This window comes from Thunnus albacares, chromosome 20, assembly GCF_914725855.1.
Source record: "Thunnus albacares chromosome 20, fThuAlb1.1, whole genome shotgun sequence".
NCBI classification, from domain to species: Eukaryota; Metazoa; Chordata; class Actinopteri; order Scombriformes; family Scombridae; genus Thunnus; species Thunnus albacares.
The window spans coordinates 3,384,489-3,406,301 of NC_058125.1; the positions used below are offsets into that span (position 1 = coordinate 3,384,489).

The 21,813-nt window shown below is 38.4% G+C and overlaps 1 protein-coding gene across 3 annotated transcripts in view; it reads left to right on the top strand.

Annotated features, from left to right (window-relative positions):
- ca10a (carbonic anhydrase Xa) overlaps nt 1-21,813 on the top strand; it is a 257,091-nt gene that overhangs the window by 2,964 nt on the left and 232,314 nt on the right. Inside the window, exons 1-2 of one of the 3 annotated variants that reach the window (XM_044337473.1) lie at nt 10,315-10,357; nt 15,674-16,133. In XM_044337473.1, the coding sequence (XP_044193408.1) occupies nt 16,073-16,133 (61 nt within the window). In that variant the 5' untranslated portion in view covers nt 10,315-10,357; nt 15,674-16,072. Of the gene's footprint in view, nt 1-10,314; nt 10,358-13,755; nt 14,788-15,673; nt 16,134-21,813 lie in introns of those variants that run through there. The other 2 variants (XM_044337471.1, XM_044337472.1) reach the window with 2 other exon arrangements.

Below are 21,813 nucleotides of genomic sequence, written 5' to 3' on the forward strand. Positions count from 1 at the left end.
TTGTGAGAATAAGAGGTACAAATTCTTTAACAAATTGCATCCCTCCGGCGCAAAGTGGTAAAGGGTTCCCAACCAAATGTTCACAAACCATAAAAGTTCTGATTCAGGCATAATCTCTGTCTATTTATTCTCCCAATACACAAGTGAGCCTTAATGCAGTTTGAAAATGACAGAGATGGAATGAGAGACGGAGAGGAAAGAGAGCACTATAACTAAACTAAGCAGAAACCAAAATTGACCTTCATTTAGTCTGTGTTTCATTATGGTTACTTACTGTTTTAAATAATACAAACACACCTTTTAGCAACACTCAGGTCCTCACATGGATTTCATGAATCGCTGAATGCTGAAAGATGCTGATGAAAGACTGCTTACTTCACATACTGATGACCTACTTTAGTTCAAAATCACCATAATGGTGTTGGAGGTTTGACAGGGATTGATGAAGAAAAACTGCAGCACATTCTGCACCAAGTTCAAGAAAATTGCTGAAAAAGTGCCTTTAAAGTCTCATTATCCGGAATTTATTTTTGCCAAATTGTAAGGTTTCCCTGCAGCTCTGTAGAAAATGTTCTGTGGCTCAGGGGTTGGGAACCTCTGCAGCACTGCACCAAGATCCATTTTATCTATTCTGAAATTTCCTCTTCAGTCAACATCAGTGAACTTCATCGAGGGAACAGAAAAGAAGAAGAATTGCTTAACAGAGTATATATTTGTCATATACTATTTATATCAATTTCAAACATTTTTGTCTATTGATAAAAAGGCAGTTTTTGGTAGCATCTTGGAAATCACTGTATATATTCATGTACTATAATCACCCTGTTTTTACTCTGTGTGTGTATTTCTGGAGAGAATAAGTAATCTGTCCACTTCAGTAAATTAACTTGACGGTTGAATCCTCCAAATTACTTAAAGTCATAATTTTCAAATAAAAACAACCTATTAACTGGGTTGTTCCTTCCCAGTATTTGAGAAAAGTACCCAGCTGTCCCTGAGGTCAGGAAAAAAAAATGACTTTGCCTTCCTGCATTTTAAGTCAGGTCAGCAGAGAGTTCCCTGAATAATGTAACTTTAATAATCACTTATTAAACTGACCCGCTTTAAGAGATGGAAACACTAGTCATCTTATTATAGTGGAAATCAATTAAACATGGAAACTATTTTAAAGGGTGTTTTTGTTATACATTTATGCCACACAAGTTGTTATGTGAATTTTATGCCTCGGTTCAGGCTGGCGGCAAGTTGTCATGACAACGGTGAGCTCTTGCTTCATAACCTTTCAATCCTGACTGCAAAACTTTCTCCAAAAAATTGAGAATGCTTTTATTTTGTTGGCAAATGACCATGGTTTAAGTGGGATAATCAACTTGCTTCGCATCAGCTGGTTCTTCGCCTCCATGTTGTGCCTCAAAACTGTTTAATGTACACCTACTTATTGATTATCCCTTACTTATTAACTGTGCCCATGAGTGCTGCCAACATTCTTCTTAATCCAACTCCAACCGCACCAACACACAGTTGAGCTTGTGCCTTATATGTACCGTTATGTGTGTCTTCCCAACATTATTCAGACTTTGTGCTGTGCTAGAAGTGAAAGTCTTATTTTGAATATGTCCTTTTATTTACCTGGAACCACTCAGCAATGAGCGTTACCGCCTCTTTAACCTGCCGCTCCTCCAGAGACTTCAGTAGTAGGTGGTAAAAGGCTTGGAAGCATCACTGAAAAGGCAGCTTCAGTGTATTACTGTAAATCACTACTTGAGAAAAAGGAGGGATGAGCTGAAGGGTGCTCTCTGTCTCTCTGGCCCTCTGTCCTCTTCTCACCACCAGGACTCAACCTGCTGTGACGCTGGAGACACACTCCCATCCTAAGCAGTCTGAGAGGCTTAGACTCAAAGTTCTCTTTGTTTTGCCACTGGGAAATGTATCTCCAGTAAAACCCTCTACTGAAAAAACCCCAAAAAATTCAAAAGCACAGTACAATTCAACCTTTGTACACTGAAATATCACCAAAGTACACTAGCAAATTTCCACTTTTTCTGTAAGGACGTGAATGTCGGCTTAATAATTGAGACTGAAAGTTCATTCTTGACCTTGTAAACAACAGTTGTCAAAACAATCTCACTGCCAGGTCTTTGTAGAAGATGAAGGTACTGAACTCTATATGCTGAGCAAGATTGTGTGATATGATGGAAAGCTTAAGCTCAAACAGCTACTAAATGGATCTTCTTGTTAGATTGTTTTGTTAAAGCGGTTAATATTCTTATATTAAAACACATAACTGTTTATGTGAAGAGTTCCTTGAAGTGATGATTCCACAGAAAATGATCACCAACTCTGCAGTTCCCCTCAGTTCTATTGTGCTTTTTAGCCTCTTTCAGCTAATTATTTTGGTTTTCTGGCCCACAACTTTACTGTTTTGGTTCACCATTATTGCTCTCATAGTGTCAGTCGCAGGAGGCCGCTGTTTTTTATGGAAGCGTTGTGTTCATTTTTTTTCAGACTGTTTTGTTTGACTGACTAATGAATATTCCATAGTCCTCTGCCTTAGGTTGTGGCCAATGGCCTTCAAAGGAATAGTTCGACCTTTTGGGAAATACACTTACTTCCTGGAGTCACTGTTTCCAACATAAAACCCCTCTTCACACCAAAACATGTATTTTTACACTTCAATTTGATATGGACTAAAGAAACAAGATATGACTTTTTACTTAGTGAGCTTTAGAGGTGCTGGCAGGTGAACTTAGTTACCTTTAGACAGAGCCAGGCAAGCTGTTTCCAGTCATTATGCCATGATAAGTTAACCAGCTGCTTGCTGTTAGCTTCATATTTAGAATAAAGACATGAGAGTGGTATAGATCTCAGCAAATGAAGTCATCAGCGCTCACAAATAAGTATGTACACTTTTAATAATGCACAGCAGCAGTGGGAAATGGACACAATTCAGCCCTAGGCTTGTTCATTATTAAAAGTGTTACATACTTATTTGCGAGCGCTGACAACTTCATTTGCTATTTTTGTGCTTGATGGGTGGGCAACCAATATACTCTGAAGACATCTGAGTTGAGCGCTCCAGCTCTCCTGTTAAGTGGTATCAATCTACTCACTCTCAGCAAGAAATAAGTGTATGCCTTTTTCACAAAATGTTTTGTAAATGCCATTGAATAGAGATAAGAAATTACAATTATGTTTAATAGCAATGCACATTCTCATTTTAATTACAGACAAGTGATAAAATATTCACATCAAACGATGGAACCATTTGTGTGCAGATGAAACAATTCCCATTAGTGGCACTAAGCTGATAAGTATTGCCGGCAAGGTGGATATTTTTAAAGTCCTCTATCATTTGCTGATTGATAGATGAGGTTTTATGGTTATCAGGTAATCTCTTTCTAATGGACACTCTTGATATGCATGACTGAAGTTTGAGGGGGTTAACTATCAAGAAGTGTTTAATTAAAGGGCTCTGTTTTTTTACTGAGTCAAGAGAAATGTTTTAATGAATTAACAGCCGGCAGTCACCCTCAGAGATCGTTTGTACTTGGGACAGTTTGATGTTAAAACCCTTTCAAAATGTCCGCTTGGATGTGGAAATTTGACCTGGTGGGAGTTATCAGAGAGAGAGAGGGGAGCTAAAGGAAAGCTCTTTATTTTCCTCAGCAATGTCATTCTCTTCGTCTGCAAGTCATTTATCAACAAATGAGTCTTTATATAACACATTTTAATCCAGCCAGTCATCTCTTCTAATGATGTATAATGACATAACATGAAAACCTGAACACTAACTAAGAAAAATAAACTTTAATTCAGTCAAATACTTATTTGTCATTCCATTAGTCAGAGGAATCTGTCTGAGAAAAGCTCTCATTTCATCAGCCAATGACTACAGTTACCTACCATCCTTCAGAGAGCACCATTTGTTTTAATTTTGTGCTGTCAGTCAAACTATGAGAATAGTTTTTTGATTAAATGGAGATCTCAATGGGAAACCATCCTCTTTCTGTAATGCAGATTTATGCTGACTGAATATGAAGCAACTGATCATTCTAGTCACATAAGAATCAGAAGCAATACATTTTCTCATTGAGACCAGAAAACCATAGAACAAGAATAAAATGAAGGGGAAGCTTGATTAAATAGCAGCTGATGAGATTAATTGTGACTTTTTGTTAGCCTGCCCAGCACATTGGTTCAGAGGGAAGAATTGTACAAAGTGTCCAGAGAAAGAGTCCTAGTGATATCCGTGACCCCTGACCTTTCCTTTGGCGCCACAAGCAAGCCAAAATGTCCATGTGTACACAGGAAATATTCAAATCTAATAAGAAATGGCTCATAGAATTTACTCTTGATTTTCATGTTTTAAAAACATAAGAAATTTGGCCTTAAATGACCACTTGACTATTCCTCCAGCACCATCCTCAGGACAAACTTTACAGTTTTAGCCATACAACTGACAGGTTTTAAAGTAAGGCAATGATACTTTTGAAAGAAAAAAAAAATCTTCCTCAATAGCAATAAAACACACCTTGTTAAATTACACTCCGAGTAGGGCTAATGTTAGAGAGGTCTTGGTTAAGTACTGAAGAGGTCAAAAGTGATTGGGAGCACAAAACATTATGTGTTTACTTTAGAGCTACAGCGATTTATTGATTAATCGACCAGCTGAACGGCAGAAACTTAAACTGCAACTATTTTGATTATCAAATACCTTTTCTCATGTTTTAGTCATTTTTTAGGAAAAAATACTAAACATTCGCTGGTTTCAGCTTCTCAAATGTGAGAATTTAAACTGGTCTTCAATTTGATCTCTAAGAAATTATAATTTTTTACTTTTTTCTGAATTTTTTTTTTAGACAAAACGATTAATCAATTAATCGAGAAAAGAATCAGCAAAGTAATCGACAATGGATATAACCTGTAGTTGCAGCTATAGTTTACTTAATTAACATGTAAACAGAACCATGATCTTTCGACCTAAACCTTACCACATGCTGGACTCAGGACTGGAACCCAGGTTTGCACTTAATACACCCCCATCCATCCAGCACCATGTCACTGGCCAAACAAATTAGCAGTTTAAAAACGTAATTTCAAGGTGACAGAGTTAAATATACAATAGTCTAACTGAGCAGCTGAACAGGTGTCCATGCTAACAAATGTTTCCTGCTTATGATGGTATGAGGTGAGTGTGTCCCAGTATTAACTGTATACACACTGATCCCATTTGTAGGAATCAGTTTGGAGACCTTGTTATGTACTACACAAAACAAGGAATTCCTATAGAAAAGACAAGTAAATATAATATATTATAATACATACAAAGTAAAAAGCCCATAATTATGACTCCTGTTCTGAATATTTGCCATTGGCTCATACTGACACTATATGTCATATCACAGATTTGGTGTGTCAGCCTTAAAGATAAGTGAAATATAGTATATTATGCAAATTCAGCTATGGGCTGAGTTACCTTCCACAACTTCCCTGGTTATTCACACACACACACGCACATACACACACAAACATACACACACACCGACAGTGCCATTTTAATTCTCTCTTTGACGGACACTTTGAATCCTCCCGTGGCCAGTGAAAAGCTGCCTGTTTACAGCTACAACAAGACTGCCACTACCAGAGAAAAACAAAACCCTGGCTGAATAATAATGAGACCTGGCTGTCTTTGAACAGATATATTCAGAATTAATCATAATTAGCCCAAATGAAATTTTTCAACATGTTGCATTTTGTCTCTCTCTTTTCCTCCATGCAGCTAATCTCTCTCTCTGCCTTCCATTCTCCATCTGTTTCTGAGAAGGCGAAGTCATTGAAGAAAAATAAAATCATTTGGCTGTCCTTAATGTGTTTTGATTTTCCCATTAGCAACCCAGTCATTCTTCCTCACATAGGCATGAGCATAATTAGTGTCTTTCATCTGCATAAATTTGGCCTCTGAACCACAAGAATATCGATCAGGCTTGCGAGTGCAGCCGTACCTGCAAATTATGAAGTCCACAGCGGCAGACTGTGCTGTGAAACCAGGATGTGTTTTCTCTTTTGTTCATCACAAACACATTAATGGTGTCAACCCTGGCTGCTGCTGAAACTATCACATATTTCCTTTTTACCATTTCTGATACTTTATTTGATCCTGTCTTCACTGAATGATACATTCAAAGCAGATATGTCATTTTACTGCAGCAGCACAATTAGCGTTAAAAATTCAGTTTTCATCATCCCCTGAGTATTCATGCTTTCCCATTAGCGAGCATGGGATAATTGGTATCACCAAAAATCTTCTGCTATCTCCGACAAATAAGCATTTCAGACACAAGGGGAGAGGATGGCTAAATGTTTCTAAGCCTATGTCCGTGCATTTATGGGAACATTTAAAGGTTTCAATATCTGTGGAATATCTGATATCCGAGAGAAGTTCACAAGCTAGAGCTTCATCCACAGATACAGTAACTGATCACGTGCTAAATGTTGCAAGCTGTTTGCAGGCTCCATATAACCTAAGCTAACCAACATTTCACAAAAGCTAATTATAATATTAAAACACATGCTCCTCCTAAAGATATCTTTAGGTGCAACATTGCCTCTTTGGAGTTTGAAATGTTTGGTTTGTGAAGATGTTTTAAATCTGAACAATACGATCACATCTTTAAAATTATAGTTTGTAAAATAAGTCTCATAACTAGAAAAGGAAAATTTTCTGTAAGTGAGGTCACTTGAGTTGAAAAACTGCAGTTACATCCAAAATATCTTTAATGTCTTAAAATGTTTTGAAATGTATTTGTATGACAGAAATAGCTGAAGTTAAATCAATCAAAGCAGAAATTGGAACATTGTAGAAGTTGAAGTGGCTGCTCACAAAGAAGAACAGACAGAAGTTCAGAAGACATTCAGCCTCACTGGATGTCAGCAAACAACTATTTGCTATGTAAAGATATAGTGGAGTAATGGCGACCTGAGCAGTGAATGAAGTCACACTCCCTCTGTTTATGTTATCTGAGCTTCTCTGTTCTTTGTTTTGGTAGCCACACTGGCCACACGTGCATGTTAGTGCATGCGAGTCCCTCCGTGTCCTCCACATCCATTTCCAAGATGGCGGCTGCTTCACATACTTTTACAGCTAAACATTTCACTAAAATATGTTTCTGAAAACATCTTAGGAATAGGCAGTGCAGTAACAGAATATTGATCCATATTTGATCAGCACTGCCTAGTTTGACAGTTTAATCTGAATTTTGTGAGCTGTCAGCTTTCTTTTTTTTCCAACTTTATTGAGTAAGAGACATGTTTATTTTGGTCTGAGATGTTGGTGCTGTAGTGCGACATCTAGTGGCTGAACGTCGTGTATTGCAACTTTAAGTGGCAGTTAAATGGAAACACAGAAAGAGTGACAGGTATATTGGTAGTGCTGACAGTAATTTAAGTTGAAGTAAAATCACTGAAAGGAGTTAAAACTGTCATTTGAGGTGAGAGTGCTCAAAAGTTTTTGTGCGCCAGGTCCATTTTTGTTGAACCAGGACGTTCTATTGTGAACAAGAGCAAATACTTATTTATATGGGAATTGACATGAATCTTTATTTCATGTTGCATTTCATTAGTTATTTACTTTGTATTTACTGTAGACAGCAAAACTAGTTTTTGTAAAGCAAAGCCACAAACTATCAATACTATTTAATAATTTATTCAAGCATGTTCAATACGCTTGTAAAACACAAACATTTTGGTGAAAAAAACAAAAGAATATTGGAATATTGTTTGCTTCATGAGATGCTTCCAACTCAACATTATTTATACAGCACATTTCATGCAAACATGCAGCCCAAAGTGCCTCACATAAAACAACACAGACAATAAAATCAAATAAAAGCAAAATAGACAACAATAACTAAAATTTTGCAAGACTAAAAAATTACAACAATAAAACAAAACAACAAGTGCAAATTAATAAGTTAATAAAATAAAATGAACACCAGGGATAAAATGATATAAAAACCAATGATTAAAACTCAAAAACTAAAGCTAAAGCTATAACACTCCTCCAAATTAAAATTAAGAGCTAGATGAAAAAGATTTCCTTTTAAAAATATCGAGGGAGCTTTCCATTCTAATATCCACAAGCAGCGTGTTCTATAAGAACAGAAGGCAGCCTCACTGCTACTTTTACAGGACATATGAGGAACATTTAAAAGAGAAGTGGTGGAGGACCTCAGTGATCTGGCTGGAACATAAAGTGAAAGACAATCTCTGATGTAGGGAGAGGTGAGGTCATTTAAAGCTTTATAAACAAGCAGAGGAACTTTAAAATCAATTCTGATAGATACAGGTAGCCAGTGCAGTGTCTTAAGCAGTGTGGTGATCTATTTTCTTTGTTTAATTTAAGACTCTGGCTGCAGCATTCTAAACTAACTGTTTTCTTATAGACTTTTCAGTTAATCCAGTAAAAAGGGAATTACAACAGTCTAAATGGCTAGTAATAAAAGCATGAATGAGTATTTCAGCATTCTCTGACTTTAGCAATATTTCTGAGATGAAAAAAGTATGTTTTAATGAACTTGTTAAAATGAGAATTAAAATTAAAATTTAATCTTCCAGTGGACATCTGAGCCACAACAGAGATATAACAAGAGTTGTGGCGGAATGCAACACATTCAGAGGACATACTTACTTCCCATAATCAATTTGATTTGAGTACAATATCCATATCCTCAGAGAGACTCACTCTACATCCCACCAACTCCTCTCCACTGCTCCTGTAGCTGCTGTAATGCTGTTTGACTGTGCAGCCTGGAAGGCATGACTACATGTTTCCAAGAGTTTAAAGAGATCATAATATTAATTGCTTCATTTAGAGTAAGGATACACTCTTGATCATGTTGGAGTTGATCCTAACATCTGCCTGCCTCCTAGTATCTGGAATGAAGTCTGCAAAAGGAATTAGAGAACTTCTCAAACTTTTAATTGCAAGTAGCAACGAGTGCCATGAGTCTGTGCCAACAGATAATAAAATGTCTTACATGTAGCATTTTTAAACATCAATATATGTTTTTATTAAATATACAATAGGGGTGTGCCCAAATATAAATATGTTATTCGGCAAACTGATAGTGAGTTTTTACGAAAATTTGTTTCATACAAATATTTTAAAAATAATTTGTTTTCGGGAAGAAAAAAAAAAAGTTAAATACCAGCGCACAGGTCGGTTACATCACTATCTGAGTCTCTCTTCTTTGCTCCACTGTTAGTCTATCAGCAGGTCTCAATGAGGGGAGTCACATCCACCTGCTACATGACGCACATTTCCTAATTTGGACGTCACTCCCGGAGTTGGGGGTGTTCCCCAGAGATAAAGCTGAACTACTGACACAAATGAAATGCTCCCAAGGGAACACTTCATGAACACTTATTGTAACACTTTAATTTTCTAAAATTAAAAGCATAATAAAAACAAAAACAGGATTTTTAAACCTCTTTCCACTTTTATTCGAATACAAATACAAATAATTTTGCTGCCTCAACAAATACAGATACAAATACAAATACTGGGCCCTCTGCACATCCCTAATATACTGTATATCTAAAAACTTGTTGACTGAGATAACCGGTGTCCTCATGCCAGCAGAGGTACTGTTAGTTCCACTCTTTGTCAAAATGAAGACTTTCAGCCCCATGGCTTCATATGATAAAGAAGAAAAATTTCTTTGGGTTTACTGTGATGATAAACAACTTGGATGGGACTTTTCCACTTGTCACATATTATAAAAGTTTTATTCTCTTTCTCACATTGGAGGAAAGCAATTATTGGTGATTTCTTGCTAAATCTGACCCAGTGGTAAGATGTACTGCACTGTAGAGGCCTGTCAGGCCTGCCAACCTTATGTTGACTTATGCTAAACATATGGGCTATATGTATTGCTAGGTGCAGGCCAAAACACCATTTTCCACTTAGTCTGAATGTGATGTGTGATGGATTTCAATTGATGGACATAAAGGGTAGATTTTGATCTAGTACAGCTTGACTTTTGTATCTTGAGTCATTATTTCTGTCAGGTATTACACCATTGTTCTCATTGTTCTCTCAAGTATTTGCTGAGATCAGACACAGAAGTCAGATGAGTGGACAGGTTATGAGAAAGTCAATTGCACAGGCAAACTGTGTGTGTGCAGAGCAGCACTTTGGGTAATAATTTTACTATTCAGCTTCCTTTTCTTTTGCTAATAAATTTAACTAACCTGGTGGTTTGTTTGATTGCCTGACTGATTGTGTTTGTTGCCTCACCTCACTCCTTTTTATAGATGTGACTGCATTCTCTTTAGCAACATTTCACCAATTAACTTGGTGAGTACACTATTATTATTATTATTATTATTATTATTATTATTATTGTGGATAAGAATGATGGCGAAGACTACAAATATAAAATCCAGTTTGTAATAATCTGGAACCATCCTTTAAAGAGTGATCCAGGCTTTAAGAAAGACCGTGATCATCTGTTCCAGGAGTACACGTCTGAACTTTGTCAAAAACACACAGTATATTTGCTGAAAGCAGAAAGATGACCAAAGAATGTGTCACAAACTAAAGACATCTTATCAGTGTGTCACATCTCAGCCTGTAAAAGCTTTAATTGCAAACAACCACGCGGGATTCCTCTAAGAAGCATCAATACCAGGCTTGAAACAGGAAGTTGCCTGCTGATGAATTCTGATTCTTGCTGTTGTCCCTTCCATAACGACTGTTTCAGACCAATTCCAATCATCTTGGTACCACAGGGACCCAACTTGCTCAACTAAACAATCAAGAAGTTTATCAGTTAGGTCAATTTAAAGTTTGCAAGTAAGACACAATTGAACGTCCTTCCTAGAAAGCTTCCCGACAGCCTTTGAATAACAGCTTGAATTGTCTGCTGTCACGGTCCAATGTTATTCATCTGCGAAATGCTTTTAACTTTCCTAAACATCATGCAGGACAAATGGTACTTGTAATCCAGGGTCATGACAGGACTGTAGAAAACAAATTATAAAAAATATGAAAGTGCGATGTCAAAATATCAATTAAAGAATGAATGAGAGAGAGTAGATGCAGGAGTCAGTTTTGAAAAGTGAACTGAGTTGTGAGAGCAGCAATTTCCTTCCTTACGCCAGCAGCACAGAGACCATTGCCAGCTGAATAACAATCATATCTTGGGTTGAAACAGAATACACTATTGTGTGCTTCCAGGAGAAAGTAACCTTTGAAAGGCCCTCCTTAAAAGAATCAGTTTTACACCAGGCCCACATGCTGGGAATGAGACACCGGATGAGACTTGACGGGTAAAAGCATTTGGGTCTAAAGGGACGGGGGAGTCTGCGGGGATGTACCTCTCTGATGTGGAAAAGTGGCACTTGAAAAAACATGTAGTGTATGGTATTGATTGCCCATCATTTTCTACCTCCTGCCCAGCCTTTGTTGCTTGGAACATCACAGGGGCCACAAGCTGGAAGAGATAAATGGAGGAAAATCATAGCATTAAGTCTTTATACCTTCAAACATCACAACACCTCCTGACAAAATTCAGGGTTTTCAGAAACCCATGCCAAAGAAAATAACAGGTGGAGTAATAGGGTTGGTATTTTATAATGTAGAGGGTATTTTTTCCGAGGCAGTGCGTGCTGAAGCTGTTACAGTGAGCTGAAGCCGCTTCGCATATTATGCTTCACAATAGCAGTTTGCATTTAAATGAATGGCAAGATCCTACAGTAAGCCTTGTTATTGATGAGGGGAAATTACTGGTGAGCTGAACAGTATGTGCTTGTCATTATGTTAAATTACTTATTGTATGAACAGTTGTGATCAAAACTGTGACCCTAAAGAAACAGTTATGTTATGGCAGTATGGGGATTTCAGTGGCCTCTGTAACTGCTCTTTTTCTATGACAGAATAATGTGGATGTCTTAGGAGATGTCCTAAGTTTGGTTTCTTTTGATACATTATTCTTGGACCATTTGAAAATATTAAAAAAAATCTGATGGTTCAAAAATGTACATACAACAACCTACAGTGCTGTATATTATACTGTAAATGTTGATGCTGTAGAAAGTCTTTAACCCTATGAGATTGCCTCTCAACTCTGATCATGGGACTTCAGATCTAAACTGTTACCCTCTGCTGAGAGAGAATTGACCCGTAGATTCATATAGTCCAAGAATCTCCCAAAGAACAGGTTCGCCATGATTTTAGAAGCTAGAATACAGCAGCTTCTAAAATCAATGTACAACTGCTGTCCTCAGTCCAGTGAGTTCAACATGGCTATGGGCTGAGAGGCTATTGTGGAAGGAAGAAGCCCCTGCTCTACAATTGGCACCATGAAGTTTAACTCAAGTTTGTGGCCAATCACATGGTCAAATAAAAGATGAAATTATATAAGTATGTTTGGAGGTAAGGTCCATTAAAATAGGACACCTGCTGTCAATCACAATGGTTTTGGGATGGCTAAATCAAACTAATTCAACTTTTAGAATGGGCTTTGCAAAGTCCTGACCTCTCAGTGACCTGAAATGATAGGTCTGTGCATAAAACCCAATTTGGTTAAACTCTACCAATTCTGCCAAGAAGAATGGTCAAAGATCCAACCAGAATTCTGCCAAAAGCTTGACTGCCAAAAGGTGACTAGCAAAAGTGGCTGATTGAATATTCTCAACTCAAGGTTTACTTACTAGCTTTTTTCCAGGGCTGCGTCTAACGGCAAATGGAACTTGCTCAGGCCTCATTGTGTAGCCTAATTATGTAATTCACTAAAGTTCATTCACTGTAAAAGGCTGTGAGATATATATATATATATATAAGTTCCAGAAAAACTAGTAAGTGAACTAGAGTTTAGAATATTTTATCACAGATATGTGTTCTCCACTTTAAGCATAAACCCCCATACTCAACATAAGTATATACTTTCATTTTTAAAAAAGGGCTCAATAATTTCTCCAAACAGCTGGGCAATGTAGTTTTAATCAAACATTATGCAAACTGGAGGAAATAATGCATTTATTGAGGACTATTTTCATTGGCGGCTTAATCCAGATTTGGTGCTCTAGTGAGTATGTGTATATAGTGAGTATGTGTATATATTGAAGGAATGAAGGAACAGTGTGGCTCTCTGATGTATTTTTAATAGTTTCTGGACAACAATTGAACTCTATGGCACAGAGGAATAAGATGTATCAGGCTTTTATATGTACACACAGTACTTGTTAGTAGATTTCATTGTTGGTTTGATATTTCATGGGATATGATGACAATAAGACAAATATGGAATATCACCAGACTTAACCTTTACTTGATTTGTTTTCAGAGAGAAAATACAGTTTTCTTCTGTTTACAGAATATTCAAATGACAAGCTTTAGTCTATAATTATTGTTTAGAGCTCATGTCTTGCATCCATGTCCAATAAATATACTTATCTAATTGAGTTTTGTGGTATTATGTTGCATTACGATATGACAACCATTATAATTGCCTAAAATAGCCCTGAAAGGACATGATTTTTTTCAATACTGCCTATTTTTCAATAGATAAATGAATAAAGAAACATGACACTAACATCTGTTGTGCCAACATGTATATTGCATTTACTTTCAAAACATCAATTAAAAAGTGCTTTACATAAAGTAAAATAATACAAAAGTAGAAATACAGAAAAAGACATAAACAACATAAAATACAATATTGAAAATAATTTAACATAAATTAAATACACCACACCAAAAATCTAAAACAGAACATTGTAAAAATGTAAAAACAACCCATATAGAATAATAGCCAAAAGGACCCCTATACCCCCACATACATTCCACATACCTGTTACATTCTACTGTTACAAATTACACATGGTGAGTATTTTATTAGCTAATTCAGACTCGGCTGTAGAAGAAAAAAATATGAGGAAATACAGGAGACTGACATGTGACTACAGTGCAAGTAAAACCAACAAAATTCTCAGTTTACAACACGGATACGTCATGCAGCTGTAGAGGCCTGGATCCCCTGACTCAATATGTTTGTATTTGACTAGTTTAGGCCACTATTTCTACAGAACTTTATTTCTGGTAGCCGATAGAGCAAATAGATGGAAAGGCTGCCAGTCCGTTTGGTCTCTCTCTCTTTCTCTCTCTCCCTCTCTCTTTCTGTCTCTGTGTGCGTGCGTGCGTGCGTGCGTGCGTGTCTTCTGCTTTCCTCCAAAATCCTAGCAAATGTCTGCCCGGTGTGAAAATAAATTACCCCCCTTATGACGGTATTCCATTTCATATAGAACAATATTTCAACCCCAAATATCAGACATTTGTCTGCAGTGCGCAGTTTTTCATCCACCTGTGCCCCCGCCTGCGCGCGCATCCTCTGCGCCCGCGCGCGTCGCTCCTCGTGAATCCTGATAACGTGTAGAGCCGCAGAGCTGGGTGGCATCGCTGGGTGCCCGGTGCCAGACTGGAGCAGCGAGTCCACCACGAGCTGCTTGTGAGGATAAAAGCAGGCTGGCTGGGAGCGCACCTCCCTCACGTCTGGATACGGAGTTGATCAATATCAGATATTCTGGCACTTTGTTCTTTAGGGACATTCTGCAGGTCCGTACTGTTTTCCACCGAGTTGGATTGTTTCCTTTCAGCTTTCTCCTCTTCTACTTTCAGTTTTCTGCACACAGTCTGGTTTCAGGACAGATATTCTCTGGTGCGCCAAAGCTGCGCGGTTCAGAGTTTCCTAACCATTTCAGTTTTGAGGGAGTTTGTCTCCAAACGCTGTAAGTCTGTTTTATTTTCTCTCATTCAAACACTTCCCACACACTCTCTCTCATATCCACATGAGATGTCTGCAGTTTAGAGGAATCTGTGTTTTTGTTATGTCCAGGGTGTGTGGGATGGAGAGCGGAGTAACCGTGCGTCACGTAAACACAGTTAGCACGAACTAACCGGAAACGGCGTGGTTTTGCGTACAAATTAAAAGCACAGATTATAGAACACCTAAATAATGTAGAAGTGTTTAGCGGAATAATAGGATTAATTATAATAGTAGGCTGGGTATTATAATATCATATGATTCATCAAGAGATGCTTTGATGCTTCACAAGGGTATATGAAAATACTGGAAGGCCTGGATTCAAAAGATAAACACTACTTAAGACCATCACCCTGCACTGATTCTGTGAAATTAGTTATAATCAGTCAAAATATGAGAGGCTGAGCCCCTTTAAGCCACCTTCTTCAAAGAGCAAATGTAATGTTTAATATTTTGTTGAACCTTTTACTCTCACTCTGTATGTGGCATCTTGTATTTTGCACTGTGGCTGCATAAACTGACAAGAACATGTCTTATAATAACAGTTTTATATTTGGAGCTGTACTGAAATGCATTCATGTTTCCAGTTCTTTGATGTAGTCCACTTCTATGGGCACGATTAAAAACACATGAAAGACAATAAAGCTTTTATTTTGACAGCTCAGGCAGGAAGTTTTTGTTTCATTCCGTCACACTTGACACTGGTCCCTTGCATTGAGGAGGAGAAGTCTCGATCGGAGACTCGCCACCTGGCGATGCGAGTTTCTGAGTTCTGCGTCTCCAGGTGTTAGTCTGATCCCACAGCTGTCCCGCCTCTTTAATCCAGGCTTTCTGTTTCTCTCTCTCTCCAGACCGACATTTCACTGAACCGATGATGTGTGACTTTTCGTGGTGAGAAACGGGATGCCCGCTTTGTGAAACGGCGCCGGATGGATGGATAGATGGATGTGTCCGTTCTAGGGCGCACTGGAATAATACAGTGAACTGAGGATCGGTGTTCTGCTCGGCTCTTTTCTCTTGAGTTCATCCCTTTTTTTGCCGTCTCTGGAATTGTTTCATTTACTGTTGGGGAGTGCAACACATTTAGGCTTTGATCACCTGCTATGTGCCTGGTGTGGAAAATACCTGGTGGAAGGTGTACAGCGGGATCCAGCCTGGGAGGACAGGACATCTGCAACTGAGAAAGCTCCGTTTCTTACTCGTTTCCTTTTTTTAATCTGTGCGTAATGTACGTGGAATGAAGACAGAGGATGGATATAATTTGGGAAATATTGATCATTCTTCAAGCCAATTTTATTGTCTGCATATCAGGTGAGTTATGGGCGTCGTTGCTGTCTGTTGGGCAGGTGATTCAAATAAATACAACCATGAAAATATTTTTAAGTTTTCACTTAAATTCAGTGGGCCGGGGGTGGGCTTTGGTTTGTGGAAAAAAGGACTAATCCGTGAGAATGCTTCTCAGGACGCACTGTAGCAGCTGGAGGGAAAATTGCAAAATGCACTAGTTAGTGTGCCTGGCACGAAATATTCCTGTTGTTTCATCATGGCTTACCTAGCTATAGAGAGCGTGCCTTTGACTGTGTGTGTGTGTGTGTGTGTGTGTGTTTTGTGTATGTGTGTGTGTGTGTGTGTGTGTGTGTGTGTGTGTGTGTGTGTGTGTGTGTGTGTGTGTGAGACACTGAAGACAGGTACCCTGTAGCCTCCAGAACTGGATGCGCAGGCTTCTGACGCACGCATGACATGGGTGGGCTTTTTTAATGCAAGCCACAATTAAGAGGGATTGTTTTTATGTTTTTTTTCTTTTTTGTTTGTTTTGTTTTGTTTTGTTTTTTTTGTTTTGTATTTTGCTCCATGAACATTTCGTGTGTTTGCTAGAATCCCATTGTCCTGTCCGTCATTTTGAAGTCTGTGGGGTCCAGAAACAATTCAGTCAGAGTTATTATCAAATAAAGCAGTTGTGCGCACCGGTGAGCGCACGGCACTTTGCGGTGTGATGAGCGGATGCGGCGCTGTAGGTCACGCTGTGTTATTTCGGCTCTCTGTTCTCTGTGCAAGCAGATGCGTCTGAGCCATCGGCGCTGATCAGTGGAGACGCATTTACTCACTTCACTGTGTTTTAGTGGATACATGGAAACATTTGTACAAGTCCCGTTTAGTACTGTGTTTCCGTTAGTTCACTCGTTTCACGTTTGTCTTATTAGTCTTAACAAGTTATGTGTAATACGCAAAAGTAAGATTTAAAGTCATATTTTTAATGGCAAGAAGTGAAAATATATCATCCGAGTCGTCATCCTTTTGCAAACCTTTTCCAACGTGCAAAAAGATGGACTGATCTGGCTTTTCAGTTCACCGACACACCTAAACAGGTGCATTCTGGTCAGAAGTATCGGCTTTCACACACGGGTGTGCTATCTACGCTGAGGAAAATAAAATTATAATACAATAAAGAGACTCTTTTCATCACTCTTTAATGATATGTTTTATATCTGTGCTTGCGAGTGACGTAAATCTGTGAACTGACTATAGTAAGTAGTGCGTATTCCATGACTACTGTAGTCATGCATTACGCACGCCAGGCGCACCTCTTTTCTTTGCACCTCGACCCTCAGGTTGGCAGCAAGGAGAAAGGACTATAGTGACAGCAACCCTACGTCAGTGGTATGTCCCACCCTCAAGTAGTGATTGGTTTGTTCTTAAGCATATGCTGTAATTGAGGTCAGTCACCCTATAGGCGTTCTAACATTAACAGAAGTACATTTGTGAGAAGTCAGACATGATGTTGCATTCATGTCCAGTAGGACAGATATAGGACACATGGGTTCTACCCAGTAAACTTTAAGTACAGTAGACTCAACTAGAAACACCATCATTTACTGCAGTAATTAGACAGATACCATTCATCCTAGCTTTCACGTTTTCCCTTTGAAATAGTTTTTCCCTTTTGTTTCACTCACAGTAAATACCTTCAGACCTAGTTCGCCCTATAACACGTATTAAATATTTATTAGTGTCAGACAATAGAAATGCATTGTTTTAACACTTTGGCCCAGTAACTAGTTAACTAGTCTCTATTTAAACAATAATTGTACTTTAGGATGAATTTTGGCTTTAGAAGTAGCAGCTTGACCCTAAAAAACAAAACACCCCCCCCACAATGTCCAAGTTACTCACTGTTTTCAAAGATGTAGCTTTCAACCACATCTCATGGCCTTCCTCAGCAAATTGAGTTCCTCAGCTGTCATGGAGAAGATAAATATAAACATAAAGCTTTGACATATAAATTGGCATTGCAGAAAGAAAAGACCAGGAGTGAAGTGATACATTTTTCATAATTTTTAAATATTAATAAATGCTCACGCTGACCTCATTTTGTTGAACTGGGTGTAATATTAACACATCATGTTTAATGTTAATTAAAACATTTCTTTAATGTGGAGAACACAGGACTTCTTCAAAACTGCATGTCCATATTAATCCGTATCTGGAGTGATATTAAAAGGCGGGTGATGATAATGATGATTAATCTGATGGTTGTAAACTTAGTACAATTGGTTTGGTCAATACTGACAATCAGCAGCTGTACAACATGTGCCTTTTATCTTAGCATGAAAATACAAAAATGCAGAGAAAGTCATTGTTTTTTAAATAAAGAAATACATTTCCATCACAGTTAAAACTTGAATGTGCAACACATTGTTAAAGGATACAAGTTTTTTATGTAGTTATTTATTGTACAGAAATCAAAATCTGAAAGTAGGCTTCAATTTAACCTGCTGCTAACATGTCATTGAGCTGACAAATCATATAAAGGGTTCATAAAGGCGGCTGAATGCACTGAAAACCTTTAATTTGACCGAACAAGCTCCACTCAATGTCTCACCCATGTTGGCTTAAAAGTTGAACTTGACAACGCAAACTCTGTCTGCCAATGAAGACTGTTTGATATGATAGAAAGCTCAACAGTAGCAAGTAAGTGGACCTTGAGTGGAATTTGTTTTGTCAACAGCTTTTCCAAGGTCAAGAATGAACTACCAAGCTCACTGATGACATTGTTGGGGGCGGCTGTGGCTCAGGATGTAGAGCGGGTCGTCTACTAATCGGGAGATCGGGGGTTCGATTCCTGGCTCTGCATGTCAATGTGTCCTTGGGCAAGATATTTAACCCCTTATTGTGTGAATGATTAGATTCCCTCTGAGAGGCAGGTTGGGACTTTGCATGGTAGCCCCTGTACCCATTCAGGGTATGAATGGGTGAATGTGATTAGTAGTGTAAAAGCGCTTTGAGTGGTTGGAAGACTAGAAAGGCGGTCCATTTACCATTATATTTCATTAGTGAAGATCTTTCGTGTGACAGAAACATCCCCACTTAAGGTCTACTCCCTCCCTTGTTCTTGAGCTTTCAACCATTAGACGGTCTTCACTGCCAGCAGTTTTCAAGGAACTGTAAATATTCAGACTTCACTTATTCCGAGCACTTTTAGAACTTTTCACCCATTCTGGCTTAAAAGTTGAACTTGACAGTTGAAAGCACCAGAACAATCAAGGAAGTGGACATTGAGCAGTGATTATTTTGTCAACAGCTGTTTCCAAGGTCAAGAATGAACTCTCAAGCTCAAGATGTCTTATCAGTTCACAGTTTGCTCAGAGTCAGCGTGAGTCCATGTGTCTTTGTATTTGTGTCATATATTACACAGCATCCTTTGATGATTCTTGGGATCATTTGTAAAGGTGTCACTTTCATCTCAATGACATCTTTTTTAAACAAGTATCTGTGGTGAGATTGCATGGAGTCCATTTATCAGCCACTTGCGATCATGTAGCTTCACTTCAGGTTATGCTACGTAAAGCTACAGGAATAAAGCATCTGAGCTAGACTTCAAAGGCAGGCTATTATCTTGCCCAGTTGAGCCCGGGTTATGGACATGAAAGTCTCCTCAGTGGCAAGACTTGAATCTGTGATGTAATCGGGAGGCAAAGCTTGGCATCGCTTCAATGACAATGAGCAGGAGACGGACTATGTAAGCACTGTGACAGCAAACTTAGGTGAATTTCTATAGAGAAGGAGCTGCCAGCATTATGCTAAAATCAACCAGATATATAGTACCAATCAAAAGTTTGGACTCATCTTCCCATTCCCTTGAATGAGGAAGTGCATCCAAACTTTTGACTGGTACTGTATATAAATAGATACACTAGGTACCAATATCTTCAAGTCTTACACCAAATACTTAAAAGACACAGTGGTTGGCATCCAGTTTATTGGATGCCAACCACCATACAACAAGAAGAAAGTTCTGTTATGATGACCCCTTTCCTGAACTGTAGTTTAGCCCTAAGCCCTAGCATTAAGTTGGATGGCAACTAGCAAGGAACAATGGATAAAGAAAAGGGTATTCTGAATGGCAAGCTCAGCTTCAAAGACCTGTCAGATGGGTCTGTCGACAAGACCAAAGTTATTCGTAGTTACTGTTGATGTGAACTCAGTTACCACTGGAGTACATCATCATTTGCTGGTGAAGCACACAGCTAAGGCTAATGCAGGCAGCCTCGTTAGCGCCAAACCATCCAGCTTGAGGCAAACCATGCTTGATAGTGTGAGAGGGAAACCCATGGACAAACCACCAAGCAGCAAGCTTTCAACAGCAATAGCTAAATGTGTGGCTACAGTTTGCAGGCCAGTTAACACTGTGGAGGACGAGGGTCTGCGTGGAATAAATCAGATCACATCCAACAACTGCACTTGAATTGAGAGCCACCACCACATTGAGGATACACAAGCTGTATGATGACCAAAGAGCGAAAGTAATTTTCTTTCTTTTACTTCATTTCCACTGTTTCCTGCTCACTTTATTTATTGTTTGTTATATTTTGTATTATGCTGTTTATCCAATAGCACAAGGGGATGTTTTTGAGCCTTTATTTTTCCCATGTGAGGTTGGACACAATTACATTGTGTGATTTGCTTTTGAAGTGAGGGATCCAGGGAGTGATCTTTAATCAGCACTGAAGTAATGGACATGATAGCTGGCCAATGTGCCCATCTGTTGCCTGTTGAGCTTGAGTTTGCTGTAAGTTATGATTTGAGCATATTTTTAAAAAAGCTAAATGCTGCACCCGTGAGGGTTTTGACAATCTCTGTCATTGTTTTGTGTTGTTAATTGGTTTTCAACAATGAATGCATACCTTTGCATAAAGCAAACATATCTTTTCCACTCCTATGTTGATTAGAGTATCAACACTTGTCCCTTCACAGTAAATTCTGAACAGATAAAAAATATGCGATTAATTTGTGAATAATCGCGATTCAATTTTTTAATCACTTGACAGTCTTAGTAAAAAGATATTAGAGCAGTGCTGAGGGGTACTGTAAAGTTGGTGATAATTCTGGGTCTGTTCTTCAAGTAGTCATTTGATCTATTATTAATATGGAAATCTTGATTATAGCAGCTTCAGCAAGCTACCAGGAATTCAATTTTTTTTTAAAAAAAATGATGTATTGAAACACATTGCGTTAAACTCTCTTCAACAAGCTCTTCAATGCCAAAGCTGACCAATGATAACATGCCATAGCTGATGTGCGTCTCTTCAAAAGTGTGATCACATGTTGGGGCTGTGAAATGTATAGAACTGTGATTGGTCAGCTTGTGTTTTCTCCAACAAGTTTCTGATGCAGATGGAGATTGTTGACAGTGGTGACAACATGAAGCATTTTGAAGAAAGACTCTAATCTGCTGCTTTTCAGTAACACACATCTAGTAAAATCATGTCCACTGCAAAGCTGTGAACACGCTAAAGGCAAAAAATACACCGCAGCAGTAATGACACCATCATGGCTCTGTATCACAAAGTGAATGAAAGAATGTAGACACAACAACTGCAGTGAATATTCTGTAATGAAAGCTTGATACAGACTGATCATGTATGATACATCCATCTAGTGTCACTGAAGGACTCTGAATTATCAATCAAAACCTATGCTGTAGGTGTCTACA